Source organism: Heterodontus francisci, chromosome 9, assembly GCF_036365525.1.
Source record: "Heterodontus francisci isolate sHetFra1 chromosome 9, sHetFra1.hap1, whole genome shotgun sequence".
Classification (NCBI taxonomy): Eukaryota; Metazoa; Chordata; class Chondrichthyes; order Heterodontiformes; family Heterodontidae; genus Heterodontus; species Heterodontus francisci.
The window spans coordinates 10409831-10424621 of NC_090379.1; the positions used below are offsets into that span (position 1 = coordinate 10409831).

General features: G+C 44.0%; 1 protein-coding gene across 1 annotated transcript in view; it reads left to right on the forward strand.

Annotated features, from left to right (window-relative positions):
* Positions 1 to 11811: 11811 nt before the first annotated feature.
* Positions 11812 to 14791, forward strand: part of LOC137373307 (leucine-rich repeat-containing protein 74A) — a 75001-nt gene continuing 72021 nt past the window's right edge. The window contains exon 1 of the mRNA XM_068038129.1: positions 11812 to 11908. Within this exon, the coding sequence (XP_067894230.1) occupies positions 11812 to 11908 (97 nt within the window). The remainder of the gene's footprint in view (positions 11909 to 14791) is intronic.

Genomic DNA, 14791 nt, shown 5'->3' on the forward strand with positions numbered 1-14791 from the left:
AATCGAGGGTTTCGGGTAGTTTATTTATAGAGTAATATATACCCGGGAGTGAGTTGCAGTCTGGTATCTAATCGAGGGGTTCAGGGGGTTTATATATAGAGTAATAGATACCCAGAGTGAGCTAAACACTGGATTCTAATTGAGGGGTTTGGGTGGATTATATATAGAATAATGGATACCCGGGACTGAGCTGCAGACTGGAATCTAATCGAGGGGTTCAGGGGGTTTATACATAGAATAGCAGATACCTGGAGTGAGTTGCAGACTGGAATCTAATCGAGTGGTTCAGGTGGTTTATATATAGAATAACAGATACCCGGGAGTGAGTTACAGACTGGAATCTAATCGAGGGGATCGAGTGGATTATATATAGAATAACAGATACCCGGGAGTGAGTTCCAGTCTGGAATCTAATTGAGGGGTTCGGGTGGTTTATATATAGAATAACAGATACCCAGAGTGAGTTCCAGTCTGGAATCTAATTGAGGGGTTCGGGTGGTTTATATATCGAATAACAGGTCCCTGGGAGTGAGTTACAGACTGGAATCTTAGGAGGGGTTCGGGTGGTTTATATATAGAATAACAGATACCCGGAGTGATTTACAGTCTGGAATCTAATTGAGGGGTTCGGGTGGAATATATCGAGAATAGCAGATACCCGGAATGAGTTACAGTCTGGAATCTAATTGAGGGGTTCGGGTGGTTTATGTATAGAATAACAGATACCCGGGAGTGAGTTACAGACTGGAATCTAATTCAGGGGTTCGGGTGGTTTATATATAGAATAACAGATACCCGGGAGTGGGTTACAGTCTGGAATCTAATTGAGGGGTTTGGGTGGATTATATATAGAATAACAGATACCCAGGAGTGAGTTACAGACTGGAATCTAATTGAGGGGATCGAGTGGTTTATATATAGAATAGCAGATACCCGGGAATGAGATACAGACTGGAATCTAATCGAGGGTTTTGGGTGGTTTATATATAGAATAACAGATACCCGGGAGTGAGTTACAGACTGGAATCTAATCGAGGGGATCGAGTGGTTTATATATAGAATAGCAGATACCCGGGAATGAGATACAGACTGGAATCTAATCGAGGGGTTTGGGTGGTTTATATATAGAATAGCAGATACCCGGGAGTGAGTTACAGACTGGAATCTAATCGAGGGGTTCAGGTGGTTTATATGTAGAATAACAGATACCCGGGAGTGAGTTACAGACTGGAATCTAATCGAGGGGATCGAGTGGTTTATATATAGAATAACAGATACCCGGGAATGAGTTACAGACTGGAATCTAATCGAGGGGTTCAGGTGGTTTATATATAGAATAACAGATACCCGGGAGTGAGTTACAGACTGAAATCTAATCAAGGGGTTCAGGTGGTTTATATATAGAATAACTGATACCCGGGAGTGAGTTACAGACTGGAATCTAATCGAGGGGTTCAGGTGGTTTATATATAGAATAACTGATACCCGGGAGTGAGATACAGACTGGAATCAAATCGAGGGGTTCAGGTGGTTTATATATAGAATAACAGATACCCGGGAGTGAGTTACAGACTGGAATCTAATCGAGGGGATCGAGTGGTTTATATATAGAATAACTGATACCCGGGAGCGAGATACAGACTGGAATCTAATCGAGGGGTTCAGGTGGTTTATATATAGAATAGCAGATACCCGGGAGTGAGTTACAGTCTGGAATCTAATTGAGGGGTTTGGGTGGATTATATATAGAATAACAGATACCCGGGAGTGAGTTCCAGTCTGGAATCTAATCGAGGGGATCGAGTGGTTTATATATAGAATAGCAGATACCCGGGATTGAGATACAGACTGGAATCTAATCGAGGGGTTTGGGTGGTTTATATATAGAATAACAGATACCCGGGAGTGAGTTACAGACTGGAATCTAATCGAGGGGTTCGGGTGGTTTATATATAGAATAACAGATACCCGGGAGTGAGATACAGACTGGAATCTATTCAAGGGGTTCAGGTGGATTATATATTGAATAACAGATACCCGGGAGTGAGTTACAGACTGGAATCTAATCGAGGGGATCGAGTGGTTTATATATAGAATAGCAGATGCCCGGGAATGAGTTACAGTCTGGAATCTAATCGAGGGGTTCGGGTGGATTATATATAGAATAACAGATACCTGGGACTGAGTTACAGTCTGGAATCTAATTGAGGGGTTCAGGTGGTTTATACATAGAATAACAGATACCCGGGAGTGAGTTACAGACTGGAATCTAATCGAGGGGATCGAGTGGTTTATATATAGAATAACAGATACCCGGGAGTGAGCTACAGACTGGAATCTAATCGAGGGGTTCAGGTGGATTATATCTAGAATAGCAGATACCCGGGAGTGAGTTACAGTCTGGAATCTCATTGAGGGGTTCGGGTGCTTTATATATAGAATAACAGATACCCAGAGTGAGTTACAGACTGGAATCTAATCGAGGGGTTCGGGTGATCTATATATAGAATAACAGATACCCGGAGTGAGTTACAGTCTGGAATCTAATCGAGGGGCTCAGGTAGTTTATATATAGAATAATAGATACCCAGAGTGTGTTACAGACTGGAATCTTAGGAGAGGTTCGGGTGGTTTATATATAGAATAACAGATACCCGGAGTGAGTTACAGTCTGGGATCTAATTAAGGTGTTCGCGTGGTATATATATAGAATAATAGATACCCGGAGTGAGTTACAGTCTGGAATCTAATCGAGGGGTTCAGGTGGATTATATATAGAATAACAGATACCCGGAGTGAGTTACAGTCTGGGATCTAGTTGAGGGATTCAGCTTTTAAAGGACTGCTGGTCTCTGCTAAGGTTTGAAAATTTTCAATGTGGCAGAAGCCAGGTGCAGGAGTAGAAAGGCACCATTCCAAAATACTGCTTCTGCAGGAGAGGATACAGAGAAAGCAGCTGCCAGTTAAAAATATTGCTCGAGCAATTTGGATGGGGAGGGGGAGGGTGAGGTGGGGGGTGGGTGGTTGGTGGTGGGTGGGAAATGGTTGGGAAGTGACAGAAAGTTAACAACGACATCTTGGTAGCAGTTTAAGTGGTGCAGCAAACAGTTAGTTGCCAGCAGATGCTCAGTGTGTTCCTCTCACTGCCCCTTGCAGCTGATCAGTGTACATTTCTCTCATAGTTTCAAACAACTGATCAGTGCTCATCTCTCACTGCTTCCTATATATAATTTGATTAGCTCAATGTGCATATTATGGACAGTAGTAGACCATTTATATGAGATCATATAGAAGAGGTGCAGGAACAGGGGAGCCTGGGGATGTATGTATGTAAATCTTTGAAGGTGTAAGGACAAGTTGTGAGGCTGTTGAAAAAGTATGTGGGCTCCTTGGCTTTATAACGTAGGCATAGATTACAAAAGCAGGAATGTTACGCTAAAATGTTCTCTATACCAAATTCGGACCATCTGGGATATTGTGTCCAATTCTGAGCAATGCACTTCAGGAAAGATGTCAAGGCCATAGACAGGGTGCAGAGGAGATTTACTAGGATGAGGGACTTCAGTTATGTGGAGAGACTGCAAAAGCTGGGATCGTTCTCTTTAGAACACAGAGATGCTGAAAGTCATAAATGGTTTTGATAGATTATATAAGGATAAAATGACACAAGGGTCAGCAACCAAAGGTCACAGAGTTAAGGCCAAAGAATCAGAAATGAGCTAACTTTTTTATGCAGTGAGTTATTATGATCTGGCATGTGCTGAATGAAAGGGGGGTGGAAGCTGATTCAATAATAATTTTCAAAAGGGAATTGGAGAAGTACTTGACAGGAAAAATTTGCAGGGCTATGGGGAAAGAGCAGAGAGTGGGACTAATTGGAATTGGGTAACTCTTTTAAGGAGGGATGATGAGCTGAATGGCCACTTTCTGTTCTGTATCATTCTGTGATGTTCCAGACAACGAGGTGAGCTTGTTTAGTATATCCAGAATATGGGTGTCTGCTTTATTTGTCTTGCTGTTTCTCTCTGCGTCTCTTGCACTGTCTCTTTTCTGGCCCCTTCTCTTTAAAATCATGGAAGGAGCATCTGCTCCACTAGATTACTGCTCAAGTCGTGAAAACAGAAAATCTACCTCATGAATTTCTGAACAGATTTGCTTGAATGCTTTTTGTAGGACAACAGAAATTTCATTTACTGAGAAAAAAGGCATCTCAAAAGTTTTCAGATAAAGAATTTTCTGAGTAATTTATGTGGCAACGCCATTTGTTGGCCAAATTTTACCATTGTAGGGTGACATATTTCCACAAGCAATTTCCATTGTAACTGGGGACATAGGAAATAATAGTGAGAAAAAATGATGCCAAGGTGTAATGTAGTGACAACAGCTGGGAAGGTTTTGTAGACAAGTGTAAGTACTACATAAGTAGTGCGAACATTTTTAATTTAACTGCATGGGTGGTAGCATTGCTGAGCAAATTGCCTGCCCATGTAGAACCCGCTCAATATTTATCGCACTAAAATCAATGAGCATGTAATGCACATTTCCACACTTTGGCGGGGGTGGGGGGTGGGGGGGCGGGGGGCGGGGGGAGGGGTGGTGGGGATGGGGAGGTGAAGTTAAAAAGTCCCCCCCGTGGTTTGTGATCATGAAAAGCTCTGGATCGGTTTTACAGATGTCATGAATCTATCACAGATATTCTTTTGATCTTAACATCACCAATGACCTCGCATCCATCACAATCAGCAGTAATCAATTACTGCCCAATATTTAGTTACATGATCACGTGACTTAGGGATCATAATATTGTTACATGTGTTGGATATTATGCTGTTGCATTTATTGCTTCAAGTATTTTCATGTCCTTATAAAAAGTGGGCTATCTGTTTGTAACCCCGGTAGAATGCATGAATCAACAGAATAGTTCTCGCAGAGATTCATTCAATTCTCTTCTGCAGTTCATGGCCTATTTAAATAATACAGTACATGATTTTACTACATTTTTAGGGAGAACTCACTTGCAAGCTAGCTGTCCCTTACACTAGCTGGTCCCTCACTTCTTGGTTAAAGGCCACACAAATTTGTGCCTCTGCCTGAAGTCTCTCTCTCTGCCCGACCAGAGAAAAAGATCTCGCTGTGGGTTTGCCTGTCTGAGACTCCCACTTCAAAACAAGAGAGCAATCAAAGACTGTCCTTTGACCCTTTCCTCACGTCTGAGCTTCCATCGCGAATGAAAAGCCATCCTCTTGGTGTGGAAGCTGCGGCATTTGTATGCCTGTTTCAGCCAAGCCACTTGTTGGGTATTTTGAGTGAAAACCCATTCTACCATAATGGCAAGAAATGTCCAGGACCAAGGATTAAAATTTCCTATTGTCACAAAGCTCTTGTAACATGCAAATCTATGTGTGCTGCCCCATCCTAGACAACACTCTAAGTGGCTTGTGTATCTGAAAATTAACTCTTTGTAAGCTGAATCTGACTTTGTATTGCCAAATTCAAATAAAATCCCTTACATAGCCTAAAAGTCTCAAAATGTTACACATCCATTATCTATATAATAGAGAACTGTGGCCCTGTGTATATAGTAAAGTGTAGCAGATTTTGAACTAGTTATGGAGAAGAGCTAGTCCTGTGCACATTATAATTTTGTTGGATGGAATAGTCAATGCTGGGACCCACCTTACATTTGTTCATTCTTCAGATGCTCAGTAATGCACGCAGTTTGGCAAGTCATACCAGCTCAAATCGTTCCAATGTGACCATTGCAGAGAGCTACAGTACGCTCTGCGATGAACCAATGCTTCAGCTCTTGGAAAAGACCAGTGAAGACGACTTTGATACTGACGTGGAGATTGAAGGTGAGAAAGGTAAATCATAACCAACTTGCTATTCACACAGAATACACTGTTCAAAACTAACCTTGGGCCCCTATATCATAGTGGGATGTACAATAAGGGATGCGTGTTCTGTAGCCATTGGCAGGCTTGTGAGTTTGTGCTGCCCGAGTGCCAATCTGTAGCAAGTCCAATTATGGGATTTGACGGAAATGAACTTCAATATTGTTGTCTATGGCCCTCCAGCGAGGGAAAGAGTATTTGCATTTATATAGCACCTTTCATGGCCTCAGAACATTCCAAAGCACTTCACAGCCAATGGAGCACTTTTGAAATACAAACAGTTTTGTAATGTGGGAAAAGGTAGCTATCAATTTGTGCACAGCAAGGTCCCAAGGGATCTTTTACTTCCACCTGAGAGGGCGCCTTAGTTTAATGTCTCATCAGAAAGATGGCACCTCTGACAGTACAGCTCTCCCTCAGTTCTGCACTGAAGTGTCAGCCCCTGGATTATGTTGTCTCTCAGATGAGAAGTTCGACTCAGTTGGACATAAAAGAGCCATGGCATTATTCAAAGAAGAGCAGGAGAGTTCTACCCAGAGTACTGAGCAATATTTATCCCTCAACTAACATCACTAAAACAGATTATCTGGTCACTGTCTGTGGGATCTTGTTGTGCACAAATTGGCTGCTTATATTACAACGAAGACAAAACTTCAAAAAGTAATTAATTGATTGTAAAGTGTTTTGGGACAGCCTGAGGTTGAAAAAGGTGCTGAACTGAAGCCACTGCACTCCTCAGTTTGTATTGAGTTAGTACTGAGTTAATTATCGTAGCAGGGATACAGCAGGAAAAAACGTACCCAATGTCGCTCCCATCCTGATGACCACCTTTGTGTGCGGCTGCATTAAGCTGTGCGTAGAACCCCAGTACGCAAACACCAAGTGTCACTACGTGCTGAGGGTCTATCTGTCTGTCCCCGCTGTTGCAAAGGATGGGTCTGGCCACATTGCCGCGGAACGCTCCATCCAGTTGGATCGTGCCGTACCACCCATCCCTCATGAAAATGTTTGTGTGGAAAAACACCTTTGACCGCAAATCCATTAGGCAGTGGTCTGCACGGAATGTCCTCAAGGCCTGTGGGAAAAGGTCACATGGTTCCCCGAGCAGACCGCCAAAGTCATTTGGCAGAATGCCTCATCTCCAGAGTTTTCAAACAAGCACCAAGATGTAGCTTGGCTGACAGTGAGAAGGGCCCGCCCCGTCAGATCCTTCCTGCATGCCCGGATTCTCACCGCCTCTGCATGCTGCCCTCAAGGTGGGTGCAGTGGGGAAGAGACCATTGTCCACTTCCTTCTGGAATGTGCCTTTGCAAAGCAGGTGTGGAAAGAGATGCAGTGGTTTTTGTCGAGGTTCATCCCAAGCAGCTCTGTAACACAGGAGTCTGTGCTCTACGGGCTGTTCCCAGGGACACACCCCGAGATAAACATTAACTGCTGATGGAGAACCATCAACTCAGTGAAAAAGAGAGAGGGGAAAACAGAGAGGGGAGGAGTAGAGAGAGAGGGGGAGCAGAGAGAGAGGGGAACAGAGAGAGGGGGGACAGTGGGGGGGACCCAGAGAGCGAGGACGACACAGAGAGGGGGGAACAACACAGAGAGGGGGGAAAACGGAGAGGCAGAGACAGAGAGAGAGATCTCACTCCTGAAAGATGGACATCTGTCCAGAATACTCTGCATCGCTACATCAAGTGTACGGGCAGAGATTGATTACTTATGCAAGCAAAAACAATACCAGGTATGTCACTAAATCAGTTTTCAATATAGTGACGAGAAAGCAAGTCAATAAATTAGTCTTCTCATTTAAAGCTTCTTCACAAAAATGCACATTTGTTGTTGTTTTTATTCGTAAGATAAATTTTTAATGCCTTTATCTTTCAAAATTTGCTCAGCGGCCCCACCCCGGCTGTAATGTAAAAATCGTAATGCGGCCCTTCACCTGAAAAGGCTGGACAACACAGAGTTAGCCTAACATCTGTTATCGGGAAATTACTTGTGGTTATAATTAAGGATAGGGTGACTGACTGAACTTTTGAAAATGTTCAGCTGATCAGAGATAGCCATTATGGATTTAGAAAGGGTAAGTCATGCCTGATAAATCTGATTGAATTTTTTTGAAGAGGTGACTGAAGTAAGTGGACAGGGGAATATCTATGGATGTTATTTATGTGAACTTCCAGAGGGCATTTGATAAAATCCCTCATAAGAGACAGTTTGCTAAATTTGAAGCTCATGGAATTGAAGGCAAATTATTGAGTTGGTTAGGAAATTGGCTGAACAGCACGAGACAGAGAGTTGGGACAAAAGGCAGTTACTCTAATTGGCTGGATGTGACTAGTGGTGTCCTGCAAGGATCTCTGTTGGAACTTCAACTATTCACCATATTTATTAACAAGTTAGATGATGGGATAGAAAGCCACACATCCAAATTTGCTGATGACACAAAGATAGGCAGCATTGTATGGAAGTGTAACATTACAAAGAGATATTGATAAGTTAAGTGCATGGGCAAAACTGTGGCAAATGGATTTCAAATTTCAAATCAATGGGCAAATTTGAGGTCATCCATTTTCAACCAAAAAGGATAGCACAGGGTACTTTCTAAATGGTGAAAAGCTAGAAACAGTAGAGATCCAAAGAGACTTGGAAGTCCAGGTACACAGATCATTAAAATGTAATGAACAGGTACAGAAAATAATCAGAATGGAATGCTGGCCTTTATATTTCGAGGGCTAGAATACAATGGAGTAGAGGTCATGCTTCTGCTATTAAAAGTGCTGGTTAAGACCACACCTGGAGTTACTGTAATCAGTTCTGGGCACCACACCTTAGGAGGGAGATATTGGCCTTGGAGAGAGTGCAGCAGAGATTTACCAGAATGATATATGGACTCCAAGGATTAAATTATAAAGAGAGATTACACAAACAAGGGCTGAAGGCAAAACAAATGGCAGCCTGCCCATGCAGGCCGCACACCAAAGAGCCACCACGATTCCAAGTGTGGTGGCTCATTTAAATAGCCTGGGCGGGCCGCTCCCCCCCACACTGCACCCCCCACCACCCCGGATCACGTGGAGGGGGTGGGCTGTCTATCCCTGGCAATGGCGTCAGCTGCTGTGTGCAGACGCTGACGCCATTTAAAAAATATTTAAAGTTAAATGCAATTTATAAAAATAAATACATCTCTTTTTCCCCTCTCCCACCCCAATAGCAATAAATTAATTATTTTCCCTTCCCCCCCTCCCAAAACACTTTCCTTTACCATCTGACCTCCCCCTCCCACACCAACAGCACAAGCTTTCACCTATAACCCTTCCCATTATCCCCTACACTCATGACGTTAATTTCACCCCATCCCCCCCTCTCCCGCACTGATAAACTTACCAACCTTCCAATTCCCCACAAGTGTTGCGCCTTGTTTCTCCAGACAGGGATCCGAAGGCGCAGCAGTGCCGGCCACCGGGGTGAAGATCGCGGCGGACATCAGGAAGCGACGGGAGAGTAATTAATTCCAGTATTTTAATTTGTTTAAATATTTAAATTGCCGTCCTGTTGCCGAATGGCACGGGAGCCACCACAAGGTCTCGCCGCAGCCAGTAATATCGGGCTGGGCCCTACCGGCGTGAGTTTCGTGGCGGGCCTCACTGGGGCCATCTTCAGGCCTCCCCCGCCACAGATCCCGACGTTGAGGGCTCCTTAAAATCCAGCCCAATGGTTGTATTCCCTGGAATTTAGAAGGTTAAGGGGTGATTTGATTGAGGTTTTCAGCATATTAAGGGGAACTGATAAGGTAGATCGGAAGATTCCCACTGGTCTAGGCCTCGGGGGCAAAGTCTAAAAATTAGAGGGAGACCTTACAGATGTGAAATTAGGAAAAATCGCTTCACGCAAAAGGTGGTAGAAGTTTGGAACTCTCTTCCACAAATGGCAATTAATGCTCAATCAATTATTAATTTTAAAACTGAGATTGATAGGTTTTTGATAACCAAAGGTATTAAGGGTAGTTGGGCAACGGTGGGTATATGGAGATAGACCACAGATCAGTCACATCTCATTGAATAGGGGAGCAGGCTGAAGGAGCAAAATGGTCTTCTCCTGTTTCTTTATATTCCAAATATATCAAAGAAGCAATTTTCAGGATTATGTGAAAAGGACAAGAAAGAGCGGCACAGCGGCGCAGTGGTTAGCACTGCAGCCTCACAGCTCCAGCGCCCCGGTTCAATTCTGGGTACTGCCTGTGTGGAGTTTGCAAGTTCTCCCCGTGTCTGCGTGGGTTTTCTCCGGGTGCTCCGGTTTCCTCCCACAAGCCAAAAGATTGCAGGTTGGTAGGTAAATTGGCCATTATAAATTGCCCCTAGTATAGGTAGGTGGTAGGGAAATATAGTGACAGGTAGGAATATGGGATTAGTGTAGGATTAGTATATATGGGTGGTTGATGGTCGGCACAGACTCGGTGGGCCGAAGGGCCTCTTTCAGTGCTGTATCTCTAAAACTAAACTGAAACTAAAACTAAAGTGAGACAAATTAGATAGATCTTCATTGCTTGTATTTTAGTAAATGGTAAATAGGGAGGTTCTAGAGGCTTTAAACGAGATATCTTATTTTTTCTTGGGATGTGGGCATTGCTGGCAAGACCAGCATTTATTGCCCATCCGTAATTACCCCTGAGAAGGTGGTGGTGAGCTGCCTTCTTGAACTGCTGCAATCCATGTGCGGTAGGTACACCCACAGTGCTGTTAGGGATTTCCAGGATTTTGACCCAGCGACAGTGAAGGAACGGCAATATAGTTCCAAGTCAGGATGGTGTGTGGCTTGGAGGGGAACTTGCAGGTGGTGGTATTCCCATGCGTCTGCTGCCCTTGTCCTTCGAGGTGGTAGAGGTCGCGGGTTTGGAAGATGCTGTCATGTCGTTGCAGTGGATCTTGTACATGATATAAACTGCTGCCAATGTGTGGTGGTGGTGGAGGGAGTGAATGTTTAAGGGTGCCAATGCAGCGGGCTGCTTTGGCCTGGATGGTGTTGAGTTTCCTGAAAGTTGTTGGAGCTGCACTTATCCTGGGTGGAGAGTATTCCATCACACTCCTGACCTGTGCCTTGTAGATGGTGGACAGGCTTTGGGAAGTCAGGAGGGTGGGTTGCTCGCCACAGAATCTCCAGCCTCTGACCTGTTCTTGTAGCCACAGTATTTATGTGGCTCGTTTGGTTTGGTTTCTGATCATGGTGACCCCCAGGATGGTGGGGATACAACAATGGTAGTGCCATTGAAAGTCAAGGGGAGATGGTTAGATTCACTCTTATTGGAGTTGGTCATTACCTGGCACTTGTGTGGCACAAATGTTACTTGCCACTCATCAGCTCAAGCCTGAATGCTTTCCAGGTCTTGCTCCATATGGTCACAGACTACTTCAGTATCGGAGGAGAGCGAATGGTTCTGAACACTGTGCAATCATCAGTGAAAATCCCCATTTCTGATCTTGTGTTAGAGGGAAGGTCATTGATGAAGCAGCTGAAGATGGTTGGGCCTAGGACACTACCCTGAGGAACTCCTGCAATGATGTCCTGGGACTGAGGCGATTGACCTCCAACAACCACAGCCATCTTCCTTTGAGCGTGGTATGACTTCAACCAGTGGAGAGTTTTCCCCCTGAGTCCCATTGACTTCAATTTTGCTAAGGCTCCTTGATGCCACACTTGGTCAAATGCTGCCTTGATGTCAGGGGCAGTCACTCTCACCTCACCTCTGGAATTCAGCTCTTTTGTCCATGTTTGAACCAAGGTCAGGAGCTGAGTGTCTCTGGCGGAACCCAAACTGAGCATCAGTGAATAGGTTATTACCGAGTAAGTGCTACTTGATAGCACTGTCAACGACACCTTCCATCAAAGCCCTTGGTCCAGAGGGATTGAATCATAGAATCATAGAATGGCAAGAGCACAGAATGAGGCTATTCGATCCATTGCGTTCACACCAGCTCTTTGCAAAAGCAACTCAGTTACTCCTAGTCTCCCTCCTTTTCCCTGTAACCCTGCAATTTGTTTATCTTCAGGTGCTTATCTAATTCCCCTTTTGAAAGATAAAATTGAATCTGCCTCCACCATACTCTAAGGCAGTGCACTTCAGATCCTAATCACTCACTGCGTAAAAATATTTTATCTTATGTCGCCTTTGGTTCTTTTGTCAATTACCTTGAATTAGTCCTCTGGTTCTCGGTCCCTTTATCTACTGTATCCAGACCCCTCATGATTTCGAATACCTCTATCAAATCTCCCCTCAACCTTCTGTTCTCTAAGGAGAACAGCACAAGTTTCTCAATCTATCCATGTAACTGAAGTCCCTCATCCCTGGAACCATTCTTGTAAATCTTTTCTGAATCCTGTCTAATGCCTTCACATCCTTCCTAAAATGTAGTTCCCAGATTTGGACAAAATACTCCAGTTCAGGCCAAACAAATATTTAATAAAGGTTCATCATAATTTCATTGCTTTTGTACTCTATTTATAAACCCCAGGATCCCCTTGTCTTTTTCACCACTTTCTCACTTGCCGTCCCACATTCAACAGTTTGTACACATATCCACCTGGTCTTTCTGCTCCTGCAACCGTTTCAAATTGTATCCTTTATTTTATATTGCCTCTTCGCACTCTTCCTACCAAATGTATCATTTCACACTTCTCTGCATTAAATTTTATCTGTTGCATGTCCGCGCATTTCACCAGACTGTCTATGTCCTCTTGAAGTCTATCACTATCCTCCTCACAGTTCACAATACTTCCAAGTTTTGTGTCATCTGCAAATTTTGAAATTGTGCCCTGTACACCCAAGTCGAGGTCATTAATGTATATCTCCATATCCATGCTACCACTGACCCTTTTATTCCATGGGCTTCAGCTTTGCTGACAAGCTTAGTAGGTGGCACTATATCAAACACCTTTTGGAAGGCCATATAAACGACATCAACTGCACTACCCTCATTAACTTGCTCTGTTACCTCATCAAAAAAACTCAATCAAGCTGTTTGAAGGAAAATCCACATTTGATATGTGGGAGGCTTTTAAAGAGAGGTTGATTAGCGTGCAGGAGAGACATGTTCCTGTGAAAATGAGGGATAGAAATGGCAAGATTAGGGAACCATGGATGACAGGTGAAATTGTGAGACTAGCTAAGAGGAAAAAGGAAGCATACATAAGGTCTAGGAGGCTGAAGAAAGACGAAGCTTTGAAAGAATATCGGGAATGTAGGACCAATCTGAAATGAGGAATTAAGAGGGCTAAAAGGGGTCATGAAATATCGTTAGCAAACAGGGTTAAGGAAAATCCCAAAGCCTTTTATTCATATATAAGGAGCAAGAGGGTAACTAGAGAAAGGATTGGCCCACTCAAGGACAAAGGAGGAAAGTTATGCGTGGAGTCAGAGAAAATGGGTGAGATTCTAAACGAGTACTTTGCATCGGTATTCACCGAGGAGAGGGACATGACGGATGTTGAGGTTAGGGACAGATGTTTGATTACTCTAGGTCAAGTCGGCATAAGGAGGGAGGAAGTGTTGGGTATTCTAAAAGGCATTAAGGTGGACAAGTCCCCAGGTCCGGATGGGATCTATCCCAGGTTACTGAGGGAAGCGAGAGAGGAAATAGCTGGGGCCTTAACAGATATCTTTGCAGCATCCTTAAACACGGGTGAGATCCCGGAGGACTGGAGAATTGCTAATGTTGTCCCCTTGTTTAAGAAGGGTAGCAGGGATAATCCAGGTAATTATAGACCGGTGAGCCTGACGTCAGTGGTAGGGAAGCTGCTGGAGAAGATACTGAGGGATAGGATCTATTCCCATTTGGAAGAAAATGGGCTTATCAGTGATAGGCAACATGGTTTTGTGCAGGGAAGGTCATGTCTTACCAACTTAATAGAATTCTTTGAGGAAGTGACAAAGTTGATTGATGAGGGAAGGGCTGTAGATGTCATATACATGGACTTCAGTAAGGCATTTGATAAGGTTCCCCATGGTAGGCTGATGGAGAAAGTGAAGGCGCATGGGGTCCAGGGTGTACTCGCTAGATGGATAAAGAACTGGCTGGGCAACAGGAGACAGAGAGTAGCAGTGGAAGGGAGTTTCTCAAAATGGAGACGTGTGACCAGTGGTGTTCCACAGGGATCCGTGCTGGGACCACTGTTGTTTGTGATATACATAAATGATTTGGAGGAAAGTATAGGTGGTCTGATTAGCAAGTTTGCAGACGACACTAAGATTGGTGGAGTAGCAGATAGTGAAGGGGACTGTCAGAGAATACAGCAGAATATAGATAGATTGGAGAGTTGGGCAGAGAAATGGCAGATGGAGTTCAATCAGGGCAAATGCGAGGTGATGCATTTTGGAAGATCCAATTCAAGAGTGAACTATACAGTAAGTGGAAAAGTCCTGGGGAAAATTAATGTACAGAGAGATTTGAGTGTTCAGGTCCATTGTTCCCTGAAGGTGGCAACGCAGGTCAATAGAGTGGTCAAGAAGGCATACGGCATGCTTTCCTTCATCAGACGGGTAATTGAGTACAAGGGTTGACAGGTCATGTTACAGTTGTATAAGACTTTGGTTCGGCCACATTTGGAATACTGCGTGCAGTTCTGGTCGCCACATTACCAAAAGGATGTGGATGCTTTGGAGAGGGTGCAGAGGAGGTTCACCAGGATGTTGCCTGTTATGGAGGGCGCTAGCTATGAAGAGAGGTTGAGTAGATTAGGATTATTTTCATTAGAAAGACGGAGGTTGAGGGGGGACCTGATTGAGGTGTACAAAATCACGAGAGGTATACAGGGTGGATAGCAAGAAGCTTTTTCCCAGAGTGGGGGATTCAATTACTAGGGGTCACCAGTTCAAAGTGAGAGGGGAAAAGTTTAGGGGGGATATGCGT